The sequence below is a fragment of the Atractosteus spatula genome, chromosome 2 (genome assembly GCF_055471065.1).
Source record: "Atractosteus spatula isolate fAtrSpa1 chromosome 2, fAtrSpa1.hap1, whole genome shotgun sequence".
Classification (NCBI taxonomy): domain Eukaryota; kingdom Metazoa; phylum Chordata; class Actinopteri; order Semionotiformes; family Lepisosteidae; genus Atractosteus; species Atractosteus spatula.
This window is the reverse complement of record NC_142707.1, coordinates 53,010,736-53,027,288: the sequence shown is the minus strand read 5'-3', so window position 1 is coordinate 53,027,288 and position 16,553 is coordinate 53,010,736. Positions and strand designations below refer to the sequence as shown.

Here is a 16,553-nt window from a genome sequence, read left to right as displayed (position 1 = left end):
TCTCGACTTTTTTTTTATTTACATAGCTTTAAAATTAATTTCTCATTGCCATCATCAGTGAAGTTCATCTTTGGCACGGCAATGAAACTGGAGGAATCTGGGATTTTATAAAAAAACAACAAAAGTCCAAATGCATTACTCTTATCGAACCATAAGGATGTAGGAACACTACAATACCCAACACCTACGCAGGAAGTGAGACTGGAAGCTGGATTGGTTGTGTTCCGGTTTGCGGTTACTAGGGAACCAGAAATCGGCTTCTGCTTTAAACAGATTCCTGTCAGATTTGCAATATTATGCGTTAACATCAATATCGACAATTGAAGCAACCTTCTTATAATGCGAATTATTTATCAGTACAACGGTTTATAATTTCACATAACCAAAACAACACAACTTCCTATCCTCCGCATCCACGATGTTTATTTATCTAAGTAAAAAGGTGAGTTTAAAAACAACGATTTTAAGACCAAGATAGATCATGCTTTTGTAATTGCATTTGAGAAAATTTGACTGATTTTTCTTTTTACCTAAGATTTTTAGGATTTTTATTTGAATGTTATATACATCTAAACAGTTACCAGTTTCTGTTAACATTCGCGATTCAGCGAAGATCAAAGGTGATTGTAAATGTAGTTGGTTTGCAATAAAATAAGTCCCCTTATTGAATTCTCGATTTTATTTGGAAACATATATGGATGATTGCAAACAACCACTGCGTAGAATTGTTCAAAAATTGCTGTGGCGTGGTAGGTTAATTTCGCCCCTGAAACACGTAGTGTACAAGCAGTGCTGAGTGTGTTTTCACAAAACTGAATGAAGAGAAACACATTACTTTCATATGAAGTTGTGCAGAAATTAGTTATTCCTATACTATGCTTTCACTTATTATCTAAAACACGAATATAATGTAAGCATTAAATTTTGACTGCAGAACTTTATTTTTAAGAAAAAAATGAGTTTTTATTAGTGTAAACACTACTTAGATTAACCTTCATTTACCTTTTGGAGATGAGTTACTAAGGAGATGAGTAACCTTTGTTGTATACCATGTCAGAAAAATAGCTGGACTGTTCTATGTATTATCATAGGTGATTGAGTTTCAGTGCACATAACATGGGATAACTGTTTCAGCCTTTCTAATCATAGGTTGTCACATATTGTAGCTAGGCCACTGGAACAGGCTGTGGCATTTCAACTTGGCCTGTTCTTTCATGAAAGTGCTGGAAAAGGTAGCAAGGAAGGACTGAGTGAGCCCTTCCATGATTGAGACTTCATGGCAGAACAAGAGATTGAAATTACAGACTCAAAAAGCATGACATCTACTAATACTTGCTGAACAATGTTTGTCTTATGATTGTTCCTTTTCCTAAAATTGATTTTTATGTTTTTAATTCATTAGACACATATATTGAAATATAATATTTTGCTTCCTGCTGTTTTCAGATTGCCATACCCAATAACATACGTCTGAAATGTGTTTCATGGAACAAAGACCAAGGTTTTATAGCCTGTGGAGGAGATGAAGGGCTTCTTAAAGTACTTAAATTGGAAACACAGACAGGTAGTAATTGCTTTTTTCTTTCTGTCTTGGTCATTTTATTATATAGTCACACTGTCTCATGTATGGATTTTCAATGTGTTGCAGTCAAGTCATAATTCACATTTTAATAAATTATCCAGAACTATAATATGTAAATGATAGGGATGAAACAAAGAATAACAAATAAAGTACATGAAATTTCAATAAACAGTATTGAGATGCTAACCCCACATTAGTTGCTGAGTTATGTCACTGAAACATCTGCCTTTTAATTTCCCTATTAGTTCATCTTTCATTGCAATTCATTATGCTTCCTGCTATCACTGTTACCCAAAGGTGCCTATACGTTTTGATGCATGCCAGCACACAGTGGAAAGTAGCAGTAATGTAAGTTGTTTAACTTGTCGTGGGTCAGCTGGGCTTTGCTCAGGAAAGCACTATTCTGTCTGATATTATTTGTCTGACAAATTAGACAGCTTGAATTTCTCGACATTCTAACACAGTGTTCTACACAAACCAACGACAATATATAAATATGGTTTTTCGAATGCATACATGTAAGAAGATCCAGATTACTGTTTACTATATTGAAACTGCACATTCTCAAACATTTGGAGTTTTGCACAGATTTATTTGAGATGGGAACAGATTTCCACGTGTTTCTGCTGGCAGGGCTCTGTTTCAGTCAGCTTTAAGGATTGAGATTATGTGTTATCCTGTTGCCTGTCACATTTCTGTTTGCAACACATTGATGTTGTTCTTAAGAAGAAATAAAAAAATAATAAAGCCGCGTTTCTGTGTATCGCTCATAAGCATATGGTATTACTTCCTTGCTGTCTTTGTGGGCTTATCTCCTGTTTTACTTGGGTCACATTGCTTCTTATGTCTTCTTGGTCATTTTGGGTTGACTGGAAACCTTAAGGCTTTTGCGTTACTGGGTGATGAATAATCCACTGACTCATCATGTTTAAATGAAACTGTATGATCTGTAGTTTACTAAACAAAATAAGACAATTAATTGAGTCTGTATCTCAAGGGTGTTCCCCCTACTCCCAGAAACTCAACCTCCCCCACACACACTAACAATAATTTTCCTGGCTTCTCAAGGTTTTAGGATATTCAATAATAAGGGGCTCCTCACCATCTCTTCATAATGCAGAAACCAAGATTTGACTATGTGCCTGGGCACAAATAACAAGGAAGGCGTGTAACAACAGAAATTAGAAGTATTTTAAAGTACAGAAGCACATGGGCTTCACAGTATTTGGAAATGTTCTGTGTATTCGTTTCCTTTAATTTCAAAAGTGATTAATAAGAGCACCATTTAATTTTTCCTGAGTAAACACTAGAAGTTGATCAGTAAGTTATAAGCTTGTAAAATATTACACCTTATATAGCTTTCTTTATTTACAAACTCCTACTATACTGTTTTTTTCTGAAACATTTAAGTCAAGTGCAAACCATATTAACTCTGTGCCACTACATTCAGGATTCTTTGATTGTACTACACTGTACAAAGGACATTCTTACCTGCTGTTGTTCACCTTATGCTGTTTTTGTTTTTTCTTATAAATTCTAGATGATGCCAAACTCAAAGGACTGGCAGCTCCCAGCAATCTTTCAATGAACCAGACACTTGAGGGTCACAGTGGTAAGTAATGTCTGCTCGGCAATGTGCACAATGTCGACAGTGAAGTGAAAAGTTAGATTTAACAAAATGGACATTACAATTTAAATAAATTAAGTCAAACCAACACAGGTTTGACTTAGAAAATGACACTCTTGTGTTTTATTCAGGTGCTGTGCAGGTAGTGACTTGGAATGAACAGTACCAGAAACTAACAACCAGTGACCAAAATGGTCTCATCATAGTGTGGATGCTCTATAAAGGTAAAGTACAAGAGTTTTGGATTAGCTTTGTAAACAGTAATTGTAATAATAACAACAATAATCATAATGATAAATAACACTGAGCATTTTTGTGCAAAGAGTGTAATTGAATAATTTTTAGTTACTTGTCTGCAAAGATACAATGATTTTTGCTGTAGCCTGGAATTTGTTGATTATTATAAAAAGAAAAACAGGATATTATGTATGGTTATTTACATATTCAATAATTAAGCAAAATTTTAAAACATTTTTATTGATTACGGAATAAGACGGAAAGCTGTCCTTATTGAACCTTCTGTGTAACATTCTAGGTTCCTGGTACGAGGAAATGATAAACAACAGGAATAAGTCAGTTGTCCGGAGCATGAGCTGGAATGCTGATGGGCAGAAGATCTGTATCGTGTATGAAGATGGGGCTGTCATTGTGGGTTCAGTTGATGGTAAATATGAGGACACTTAATTATTATCTAATTTTAAATATGAAGGTAAGCATGCATTATTAATGTTATGTGTGTGTTAAAAACAAATACATGGATACCATTAAGATACCTGTATGGTTATAAAGAAAAAAGTTATATTTCGTATATGAAAGTACTGTGGGTAGCAGTGTTACTTAAGTAAGACAACTAAACAACTAAACTGAATGTGGTCATTGGTTGTAAAGACAGTAAAATGCAGTTGTTGTCATGTGGTTTTTATTGACATTTTGTGCTAGTTTTAAATCTTAGTAAAGTATGATAAAAGCATTTGATGTCTTTAAAAAATGTTCATACCTGTATTAATGATGTGATCCATAGCATGTGATACAGTAGTTACTTTTTTAGAAAAAACTAAACCTAATAGAGTAACATTAAGTTTATTTTACTTCAAAGAAAGTGTAGAAGATTGCTTGTATGTTTTGGAAACCACATTATTGTACTTTCTTACTAGTCCTTTCAGGACTGACAGTAAGATCCTGGAACGCTCTTGGCTTTGAGATTTGTGTTGCATGTATTGCAGGTAACCGAATTTGGGGGAAAGACCTAAAGGGAATTCAGTTGGCACATGTTGCTTGGTCACCTGATAGCAAGATTCTCCTCTTTGGAATGGCCAATGGAGAAATTCATATATATGACAATCAAGGCAATTTTATTGTAAGTGTGAAATATCAACAATAAAATGTATGCACCCACTCCCCAAGCTACGCAAGACTTCTGTTCCACAAGTTGGTGCATTACCCAAGTTTTACTAAGTCAGAAGTGACTCCTGCTTTAGAAACAGTAGAGCAGAACTATAGGCTCACCAGGTTTGTTTTTAATGGTTAAATAGACAGTGCAGTGAATAATAAAAATAATGAGACACTTGTGTGCCTCCGTCTTTCAGATGAGACATTAAACCGAAGTCCTGACTCTCACTGGTAATGAAAGATCCACAGGTATTTCCCGATAAGAGTAGGGAGTTATCCCGGTGTCCGGGCCAAATTTCTACCCTCGGCCTTTACCATGGCCTCCAAATTGTCCCCATGTATGATTGGCTTGCACTTGCCCTGCGATGGACTGGTGCCCCACCCAGGGTGTACCCTGCCTTGTGCTCGTCGCTTGCCAGGTAGGCTCCGGCTTCCCATGACACCGTATGGTATAAAGTGGTTTGGCAAATGACATGACATGACACGACATGACAGGACTTGAGTGCCTCCCTGAGATGATTGCAATGTGGTTTGCTCCCAATTTTCAGTGAAAAAGCTTAAGGTGATACACAGAAGTATACAAAAACAAAGTGAGAGCACAATGGAGCCCTGGTGGTAACTACATTATGTGCTCATAAACCAACTCTATAGTAAAAATAATCTAGCTTTGTGCTAAATAACCATGAAAAAAAACACATTCACTGCTTTCTCTTTATGTATCTAATGTAACCTTTACCTAACTTAAAGATTTATTATGTGACCCATGGGATGGTTTTACATAAAGTCAAGTCTCAAGTAACCTGGGAAGAGGACATAGAATTTTATCTAAGAATATTCGGTATGTATTTCAAGTGAAACAATACTATATCTTAAGAAGTGTGAAGAGCCTTGCATTCTTCATGTCTTCAGACACTATCTTATATTAAGCATGGTTTTGTTGCGTTTAGTCTAAACTTGGTTCAGGATCCAAACATGAACTAAGCAGGGTAAAAATTTAAATCAGTCAATCAGTACTGTTAAAAATAACAGTGTTTTATGTATAATCTTTTATATTCATGTACTTTGTGCAGGTCAAAATGACTTTGAATTGCCTGGTCAATGTGACAGGAGCCATCAGCATTGCTGGAATACATTGGTATCATGGGACAGAAGGTTTTATTGAGCCAGACTGTCCGTGCTTGGCTATCTGCTTTGATAATGGAAGATGCCAAATAATGCGTCATGAGAGTGATGAAAGTAAGTAATGGAGGTGAATCTACATTTACATATATGAAAATAATTAAGGAATTTAATTGTGTTCATAACTGAATTATGTTCAGAAAGATGAGGCAAGTACTTTCAGACAATTAACTAAATTGTAAAACCATGAAAGGGGCTTACATTTTAACTTTAGCTTTTATAAACTTTATTATAACTGTATTGAAAGTAAAATTTACAAAGCGATAAAAACACAACAGTGTTTGTGCCCTGGTGAGCTTACACAGTTCCTTACTCTTGTGTAGTATTTGGGAAGTGACATCTTGGAGGATTACAAGTTAGAGCAGCAGGGATGAAGGTGAATTTTGATGCTATCATTCATCCCAAACTTTTGTAAAAATTCAATTTAAACCCTTCGAAGGATCTGTAATTTGTCTTGCATTTGTAATGTTTCTCAGACCCAGTGCTGATTGATACTGGAATGAATGTGGTGAGCATCCAGTGGAACCACTGCGGCAGTGTTCTTGCTGTGGCAGGCTCACAGAAAGCAATTGCTCAAGATAAGGATGTCAATGTTGTTCAGTTCTATACGCCTTTTGGAGAGGTAAGAGAATGGTGTTTGTAGATACTCTCCCACTTCTTACTGGATCCTTCAAGACAGTTTTATGAGCAAAAACAGATACTATGGCTTTATTAATTTCATCTGTTGTTGATAATTGTATTTGTCATTCAAAATTAAGAAGCTTTTTCTCAGATTACCAGATAAAATGAAACTGCATTTTTGGTTTTGAATCACCGGCATTAGAATATGCAGGGGATTTGGTGAACACAGAAAATGATTCTACATCTTAATTGATTGTGGACAGGTTCTTAGAAAGCATGTGGGAGAAATCTCACCAAAGCAGAAGCATGTGGAGGAAATTTTCACATTCATATGCAAAACACACATGTAGAGTTTGGACTGAGAAATTATGAAAAACACTTTAGCAGTTCTTTTCATCTTTAGAATTATTTGTATTTTTTTAAACAAGATTAAAACAAAGTTCAGTGGGCCTTCTGGAGTAATGAGTATCATCCATACCTTTAAGAGACTGCTTTTCATTATTTATTGAAGTTTAGTATGCCGTTTTCAGTGCATGTTCCAACTGCCAACAGCCTTTTAGGCTAAGTTACACAAAACATACCCTTACATAAAAGGAAAGTTCTTGTTCTATGCCCGTAAATTATCATTTATGTCTGTATTTTTAGAAAACATAAATCCTGGAGCACTGATTCTTGTCATGATTCTTTTCTCGTGTTAAATTAGAACAGAAGTGAAAGTCTCCAGTTTGTCTAGTATTTACTCAATGAACGTGCTATCCCACCTGTTTGGTGTGTGCAAATAGTTTTTTTGTTTAAATGTAATTTGAGTTTGCGAATTTGTTATGCATAGTTATGAGTGCTTATGAAGATATTCAATTCGAACTGAGTTGCATAAGATGTACCGGTGAGTATAGATTACTTCATTGTCATTTTAATGGTCCCGCATAAGGCTATAATCCGTGTTATTATTACATTTATTTTAACCACATTATAGCTTCCAGTGCCACTGGTATTTAAATAAAAGTGTAAAAAAGAATTTGCAGAGTCACTCCACATTTTGTTTTGTAGCATTTACGGACCCTGAAGGTTCCTGGTAAGCAGATGATGGCAGTGTCTTGGGAAGGAGGGGGCCTAAGGATTGGCCTTGCAGTAGATTCCTTCATATACTTTGCCAACATCAGGCCGGATTATAAGGTAATAAGACAGTGTTCTTAACTTCCTAGCCCTTTGTGTTGCAGGTGGGATTGCAGCTACTGGCCTTTGTTTCTGTACTAGTATCAAGCTCAGATAAAACCAGGTAAATATTTAGATGAACTTACACAATGAGTTGCTGGTTCCTAATTGGAAAAATGTATATGTAAAAAGAAAATGTACTGTATGTGCCTCTTTACCAATATATATACCTTTTATACCCTTGTAAAGTTCTACCAAAGAAATATACATCATTTTGTGTGCTGCAGTGAAAACAATTTTTAGTATGTTGGACTCCATGCACTCAAAAACAAATTTCTACTTGTAACCTCTAGTTATCACTTCAAATAAAACCAACAGCCAAATACATTCTGGCAATAGTAATTGAAGCTTAATGATCTGGTGTTCTTGTCCTTATATAAATTATGTCCTTTAAGACTTTTTCTTTTAAATATTTGTAATTGTTTACAAGATGTTCGACAATGAAAATAATAAAACATTTGCTCAGAAATAGGGCATTAAAACACATTAATGAGACTGAAGCCTGCATTACTTCTCATCCTCTGCAAATGTGTTTTTTTATAAGATTTCAAGATGTCTTATAACTGAGAATGTTTGCAGGACTCAAACATCTTTTGCTCATAATAGTCTGAGTAAGAATATTTTGTGCAGAAAGTTGTAAAGTTCAGACTATGTGCCATGACTATTTGCTGCATTTTCCAATGATTAATGTGCTCCTCTTTGTAACACTTCAAGAACATTTGTGTAGATACATATTAAATTAAAGAATGTGTTTGTGTGAAGAGTCCAACTGGGTACCTAGGGTGCATGCCACAAAATTATATTTACATTTCAGTAAAGTAATAAGAATGTGTTTTTTAAAGTTTGCATGGGGATAACACCTAAGCTAAAGAACTCAATAAAATGCTTAATAACGTTTTAATGTTTAAAGATATGAAGGGAGATTTTAAATATAAACAGTAACTAAACAGTTTTATTTTTGTGATAAAACGCAGGAAGGTTTATTAAAGAGAGAATTATGATACTGTAGATATCAAAGATTTCGCTTTACAGACATGGTGCAGTATTAGTACACATCTGTTACAAAGATCATTAAAAAATTGATCTTGTTTAATCATTCTGCATAGTGAAGAACCCAGGCATTTCACCTTATGTATGTAATATTTATTAATAAGTTGTTAATGAGTAGCTACATTTGTATTATTTTTTTTTTACCCAAATTACTGTATACACATGAGTTTGATATTGATCTCTTACTTTAACAGTGGGGCTATTGTTCCAACACTGTTGTGTATGCCTACACCAGACCAGACCGCCTCGAGTACTGTGTTGTCTTTTGGGATACCAAGAACAATGAAAAATATGTGAAATATGTCAAGAGTCTCATGTCTATAACCACCTGTGGGGACTTTTGTATTCTTGCAACAAAAGCAGATGACACCCACCCTCAGGTAAGTTGCTTCCAAATCAGTTGGAAATGTCATGGGTAGTGTGGTGTGTGTCGCTCAGACTCAGACTCAGTCATTGAAAAAACAGTTGCAGTCATAACAAAGCTATTGAAAATAAAGAAACACTTAAAAGCAAGGTAAAGTTATTTTGTGGCTTGAGTTACATAAAGATGTCTTTAAGCTTGGTGGTGGTGGAGGGGAGTCCCCAATACCTGTAAAGCGCTTTGAGTGGAGTGTCCAGAAAAGCGCTATATAAGTGTAAACAATTATTATTATTATTATTAAGAAAAAAAACAACAGAAATCATTTTAAAAGAAAATAAGGAGGGCTTAATTGTGCACAACAGTGCAGACTAGCCAGTGAGCACTTTTTCAAGCAGCCAAAGGCAAAGGTTGTTACCAGTTCATGTTTTGGTTGAAACGTCACGCATCTGACACACATCTGTTGAACTCTGACTGATTAGAACAACTAGAAAAAAGATTCATAGGGTGTTTTTCAAATGTTTTTGGCATTTGGCCTTGTGCAGGAAAGACAAAATAACAAAATACTAGTCCTCAAATAATAGTGGTCAGGATTGAAATAATATACTGATATTCTCTTATTAATTTTACTATAATTGTGTTAAACAGCAGTATATAATGTCTTTTTTAATTTCCTTGTTCAATGTATTGCTAACAAAGGAAGATACAGAGGCGGAGTCAGTGAGTGCAATGGTAAGGTACATTTTACAGGAGAGTCTTGAATATAGTTACGTTTCTTTTCATTTTGGTTAGCTGGAGTCAAATAACACATATGCTAAGTTACTACAATTTACAAATTGCAATTTACTGTTACATTATTTAAGCATTCTATAGCAAAAATATCCAGGCCTGGTCATGGAGATCCCCAATCCAGCCAGTTTTGTAGGACATTCTAAATCATCTGTTGGGACATGGGGAGCTCCTGGAAATCCCCGATCAATTAAACAAGTAATGTATTCAGTTGAGGGAAATGGGACTGTTAACTTAATTATATTCTTGGGAACTGTAAATTCACACGTTAACTGAAATTTAAATTAATTAACAATTCCCCTGCAGTTGATCACAATTAGAATGTAAGAAAGGTTACAAAGTCTTTATACATTTCATAGTGATTTCATAGTTTACCTACAGTACATAACCTGCTGGACTGGGCATATCCAATAATGGCTTGTCTATTGTCTATGTCTTCTGTTGTTTTGGTTTTTGTGTTTCTTGGATATGTTTATTTGTTTGTTTTTAATCTGTACTCTTCCTGTGTTTTGTTATCCTAGTCCAGTCATTATTTATATTATGTTAAATGTTAACTAAGCAGAACTATTAAAACCACATTCTTAAGATATTTTTTCATTAAAAACTTTAAAGAGATGTTCATAAAACTAGTTCATACCACCTCATTATGTTACCCCCTATTTAATGAATGAATATAAAGTAATAAAAACCAAGTTTTATTTTTATTGGATGATCTTAGTGCTTCCTAAGGGGAATCAAAACCTGTGATTTTATCAGTGTGAATAAGATTTTTTTGAGAAGTTTAAGGCCCTTTTTTGTAGAAATTTAGTCAAGTCTATGCAGTGCTTTAATAAGTAATTTCATGTGAATTCTAGAAATATATAACTTACATATTTAGCTTTACTGTATTTCTGAATCCTACAACTTAAATGTTTAAGTTTGTGTATGATTCATCTCTTTTCATCTAATGGCTGCTGAAAGGTCGCATCAGAAAACATCAGAAAGGTACTAACTGTGAACTGTCTTTTAACCATGGGCCCACGTCAGATAAAGCTCTTCCAGTTAAACAATGATGTATAACTACATACAATTATACATCATATATACTATTATATCATAAATTATTATATATTTTTGATAAATTATGAGTAATTTTACTGAATTTCTACTTTTTGTTCTGAATTCTAAAATCACATTAGTAAATCATTATATTGTTATAGATTTATATTTTAGTTCAACTGCCTTGAAAGAACACAGCTTATTGTCTTTAATGTGGAGCATTTAAAATCCACCTGAAATAAATTTACTGGCAATGCTGAAGTAAGTAATAGCCATTGGTTCACTTAACAGTTAACGTGCCCTCTTTCTGCCTTTTCTTTCTATTGTAGTATGTGCTTGTCCTCTGTAACTCTATAGGGACTCCCCTGGACTCCAAGTACATTGACATAGGTAAGTGTAACTAGTCTGGGTGAACATTGCACACATTTTGTAAATTTTCCTGATTTTACACTTCTTTATACACACAAAGACCTTAAGTAAAATCTTTCAATGCCAAAAAATCATCCTCTGCCTCTGGAAAGCTAAACATACAGTAAAACATTTCTGTCATCAAAGAAAAGCAAACATTCAGTACTAGAGCTGTTTGTACTACTGGTTTTCAAAGGACCGTTGTAGTCTCGTTGGGTAACACAGCAACAGTCAGACCATTCATCAACCTACTGCAAATACGGCCAAAGACTGCACCTCTTTCCGTTTCATAGATATTGTGCAAAATTCCTTCAATATGCAGTAAGCCAGACTGTGATTCGGGAGAGATGTGTCCTGGGTGGCACATACTGTAGCTGGAAACAGGCATATTTGATTTGAACCACAGGACTGGTAAAACTGTCTTTCTCCTTCTAGAAAGTCCGAGTTTAAAACCAGATGTCTTAGAGGAATTAAATAAATTAAAGTTTCCTTATATACAAACATATATATATATTAACTATTTAATATACAGTTGTAACAGACTCTACTCTCTGTGAGAATATTTCTGTGAGATTGAGACTGTTTAGAGGCCTCTAGTGGCAGATCAGCTGTGATTATAGCTTTGTCTAGCTGGCTTGCCATAATAATGTATAATTATTTACCTTATTTTGAATTAAATCTTCCATCTATTATCAGAAAGGTTATCTGTAATGTTTCAGTGTTTTGTTATCCTATTCCAGTCATTTTTATTTTATGTTAAATGTTTACTAAGCAGAACTGTTAAAATCACATTCTCAAGATATTTTTCCACTAAAAACATATTTTAAGAGATGTTCATAAAACTAGTTCATACCACCTCATGGTAAGAGTCTTAGCTAAACAGAGCCAATCCTGAAAGCACAGGGCACAAGGTGGGATTACACCCTGGACAAGACTTGTCCTCCATGTAGACACACAAGTTAGCCAGCTTGTCCCTGGATGCTGGGAGATAACCAAATGTAATTTGAATTTGAAATGGATACAAAAATATTTTTTATTTTTATGATTTTCCATAATGGGCTGTAGAGGGTGTGGAAGCTAGACCTGTGTCCTCATAGCGCTCGTGTTTTATTCCATCCTGTGGTGCCTTCTATGTGGAGTTTCCCCATGGTTGTGTGGGTTTTGTCTTGATGCCCCGGCTTCCCCTCTGCAGTTCAAAGACATGTATTAAAGACTAATCAGTGGGAACATGTGTGTGCCCTGTAATGGACTAGCATCCTGCCCAATGTATATCCCTCCTTACACCCATCGACTGCTGGAATAAGCTGTAGCTCGCTGTGATCTTGTTTTGGACCAAACAGTTATTAAAAAATGGATGGATAGATTTTCCCTAATCCACAATTTGAATTAAAGAATAAATGTACATTCTATTATCATAGTACAGGCTGCTGTTACAGTATGTTATTTTTTAATTACCAATATGTAATTATCCACTAAACACAGGTGAAAGGAAAAAATTTAAAGGAATAAGTATTCATAACTGTATCAACATGTTTTTGAGTGCATGATATGAAATATGTATGATAAAAAAGTTGATCATTTTACCAAAACCAATTTAAAAAGTGTTCTTTTAGCAGTGAGCATTTTCTGTCCACCGTATTTGCATAGATAAATACCACTAGTATCCATTACATTTGCTGGGGATTTCTTTGAATGGCAGTCTATCGGTTAAAGCTGAGCGTTTCTTTTGTAGATCCACTATTTGTCACAATGACCAAGACACATGTGATCGCTGCCTCCAAAGAAGCGTTTTACACCTGGCAATATCGGGTAGCGAAAAAACTGACAGCCATGGAGATCAACCAGGTTGCAAGAACAAGAAAGGAAGGAAGGGAGAGGTTAGCTCGATTGTTTCTTCTTTCTTGAGTGATCAGTATTTTAATAGTAATATTCACTTGAAAAGACATTTTTCATCTGAAACATCTTAGTCATTATTCTAAAACAGTCAGTTCATTCTTTCCTCTTGGTTTTGGATGAAGAAAGAATACCAAATGTCATTATTAAGTATTATAGTGTTTTGCCAAGGTTTTCTTGTTTTCTGCCATTTGAAAGATTTGCAGTTCTGAAAGTGAAACAGACATAACCCTAATCTCTCTTCAGGGTCTATCATATTGATGACACCCCATCTGGAACAGCAGAAGGAGCACTTGACTTCTCAAAAGCATTCACGGTAAGTACCATCCTACAGACTAAACCCTTGCTCATTTGGATGCTAGATGCTAGTCATGTGTACAAGTAGTACATGTGATCCTCTACATGTGAAAGAAGCCAGGGTGTCAGCTTTGCAACATGGCTGGGTAGCTTATTACAGGTTCCTGCAACTGTTTCTGTGAAGATGTACCTTCTGATATCAGTGCACTTCTCCATACTTTTCCACATTTCCTCTGGTTAATGTTTCACTCCTGGTTCTTGAGAAATCCAGTGAGTGTATTTTGTCATTGCCCTTGGAAGCCTAAGTCAGTATAGGATATTATTCCTTTGAGTCCAGAAATGTGTCTTACTCCTTTTCTCCGAAAGTGTTCCAGAGCAGCAAAATCTTTTTTACAAAATGGAGACCAGTGTAATAAACAAAAGGTGGTGCTTCCCAATCTCACTGTTTGATTCTACTTCTTCTTAATTTTTTACAATACAGGAATCATTTTTATGGTTTAGTGCAATTTCCTATCAGTGTTTTGTGCTTTTAAAAGAGTCTTATTGGGCTTTTAGTCTGTTTTACATACCTACCACTGAACGTGGTTTGCTATGGATACGAGGTGTCACATCATGATCTTTCACCCTGGTCTAATCACTGTTAATTTTGCATTTATTACCACACACCTTGTTTTTGATTTTGATACATCAAAATTCATACATGTATTTACATAATGTAGATGTCATCCAATATTTGGATCATTGTGATGTAATCTGGCTTAAATCATCCCCTGATTTTGGACATCACAAGACAACATTTATTATACAATGTTATTTTCTTGGACTACAATTAATTAGTAACAAATATATTGAGCATCAAAAGAAACTTATAACTCTTTGCAAGCATATTTTTAGAAAAAATAAATTATACAAATATTGGATATTGATTAAATGTCTTTGGCATGCTTTAGTTTAATTGATGATTAAAGATGACCACAATACACTCCTGTGACTGACTATTATATAGCAGTAAGCAGTAAAAAGTTTGTCAGTTGATTAGGCACAGGTGCTAAGACACAGCATATTCAAACGGTTGAATTTTATGCCTGATGAAAATCGCGAAAGAAATATTTTGTCTGGAATGTTTACAGTTCTAACTTACTGTAGCAAGACATTTTCTTCCTTGCTGTTACCAAGACTGATACTCTAGGTTGGTACTGTACTGTATGTCCAGTTGCTACAGAGCTGCACATGTAGTGACCAATGGTAACTTGGCTCTATGGCCTACATCAATACTCTTGAGATTGCACATGCTGCCCTTCTATTGGCTCATCGTGACATGACAAGGATTCAGCAGGGCAACAAAGGTCTTCATTCTGTGCGTGTAACATTGATATTCTTCGGAGATGATGTGTCCATTATGTCAGAAATACTAGACAATGTGTCCCATTGAAAGTTTGTGCAGTAAATTGTTATAACATCTGTAGCTAACATCTAGGGTTCAGAGACCAGTGAACAGACACATGTTTGTCTAGGATCTATGAGTATCCACCTAGACTGCATCTGCAAACTGGTGCAAACCATGTTTAGTAGATGTGCATCTAGTCAAATGACCCCGTCATTAATTGAAAACAAAGACTCACCATTTTCATTATTTTGTCCCACAAGAATTGACACAACACAGAAATACCTTTTTTAGCTAGATTATTCTGTCAAAGAACACTTTTTTTCATGTGAACTTTATACTAGAATGAGTGGACTATGTCTAGAACTCATGTTTTTGGTAGGAAGTTCAGTACTTTATTTTGTGATACAAGTTAACATTTTTTACAAAGGATTTGGCATAAAGGTAAAGCATGAAATTACACAGTTATTGAATGAAACTGGTAAAGTCCAGTATTTTTATTAAAAAAACAAAAGAAATCGTTAACTTTAACAGGGATTTAACCCTTTCTGTCCAGGTTTCAGTGATCTTGATGTTCCAAATCTTGGAAGCCTTATAGGTTTAACAACAAATGTGGCAACAACTCAATGTGGCATTTTTCCTCATAAACTGTCATTTCCAATGGTCCAGGATTTCAGCTACATACTGTATGAATGGTGGATGTTTCTGTATACATGTGTCTGACTTTTCATTATTTTTAATGTATTTCATTTTATCTTAGACTACGAGAGATCCTATTTGTTGCATTACAGCAACAGACAAGACATTGATTGTGGTATGTAATTTGTAAATATTTATTGAAATTGATTTTTCTTGTCCATTGTTATTTTACCAAATCAAGACAATCATATTTTTTAGTTTAATCATATTATATGATGTGTTTTCTGCGATACAATGGTGGGACCTTATTTTTCTGCACTCTAGAAAATGTTTTTAATAAACTATATGGAACAAGAATAAGTAAATCAGCAGGTTTTTATTTTTCTGGGTTAATTGTTTGATTAGAAAAGCAATTTGAAATATGTTTGAATAGCTGATGACTGCAGTGAGTACCTATCACGTGATATAAACAATTCTTAATTTACTGCCTTTCAGGGACGCGAATCTGGCACAATTCAGAGATATAGTCTGCCCAATGTTGGTTTGGTCCAGAAATATGTCTTGAACTACAGAGCCTACCAGCTTTCATTAAACTGCAACTCCAGGTCAGTCCCAGCCACTACTTATATTTTGTTGACTATCTGAAGCACTTATGGCTTCTCATGTCCTGAAAGCAGAAATTCAGAAGGAAACTCATTTCTCTCATTTCAGAATTCCTTTCAGAAGGAACCTCACCTTCTGAAAACACACAAACCACTAATAATACATACAAAATCAACTAATTTTGTGGCTTGTTAATTTGTATAACAAAAAATCAATTTAGGTTTGCCTCTGTAAAAGAGTTTGAATACTTATGCAATCATGACTTTTCCCTTTTTCTTTCATATTATTTACTTCTTTCTTTTTTTTGGAATAAGTTGTATAAATAGCAATGGTTACTACAAAGTCTCATGACTGTAAGTTTGAAAGCAACAATGGGGTGCAAAGGTCTGAATATGTTTGCAAGTCACTGTATATATACAGTCTGGATGTATAATGTTATTTATTCCTATTTTTCCACACATTTTATAGACCATAAACATAGATA

General features: G+C 34.8%; 1 protein-coding gene across 2 annotated transcripts in view; it reads left to right on the top strand.

Moving 5' to 3' along the window:
* Positions 1 to 209: 209 nt before the first annotated feature.
* wdr35 (WD repeat domain 35) overlaps positions 210 to 16,553 on the top strand; it is a 32,258-nt gene continuing 15,914 nt past the window's right edge. Inside the window, exons 1-16 of one of the 2 annotated variants that reach the window (XM_088937162.1) lie at positions 210 to 442; positions 1,447 to 1,564; positions 3,123 to 3,194; positions 3,341 to 3,433; positions 3,745 to 3,873; positions 4,433 to 4,566; positions 5,669 to 5,834; positions 6,254 to 6,399; positions 7,446 to 7,571; positions 8,855 to 9,040; positions 10,768 to 10,791; positions 11,175 to 11,235; positions 12,986 to 13,130; positions 13,393 to 13,462; positions 15,588 to 15,641; positions 15,962 to 16,071. In XM_088937162.1, the coding sequence (XP_088793288.1) occupies positions 419 to 442; positions 1,447 to 1,564; positions 3,123 to 3,194; positions 3,341 to 3,433; positions 3,745 to 3,873; positions 4,433 to 4,566; positions 5,669 to 5,834; positions 6,254 to 6,399; positions 7,446 to 7,571; positions 8,855 to 9,040; positions 10,768 to 10,791; positions 11,175 to 11,235; positions 12,986 to 13,130; positions 13,393 to 13,462; positions 15,588 to 15,641; positions 15,962 to 16,071 (1,658 nt within the window). In that variant the 5' untranslated portion in view covers positions 210 to 418. The remainder of the gene's footprint in view (positions 443 to 1,446; positions 1,565 to 3,122; positions 3,195 to 3,340; positions 3,434 to 3,744; positions 3,874 to 4,432; positions 4,567 to 5,668; positions 5,835 to 6,253; positions 6,400 to 7,445; positions 7,572 to 8,854; positions 9,041 to 10,767; positions 10,792 to 11,174; positions 11,236 to 12,985; positions 13,131 to 13,392; positions 13,463 to 15,587; positions 15,642 to 15,961; positions 16,072 to 16,553) is intronic. The other variant, XM_088937171.1, reaches the window with a different exon arrangement.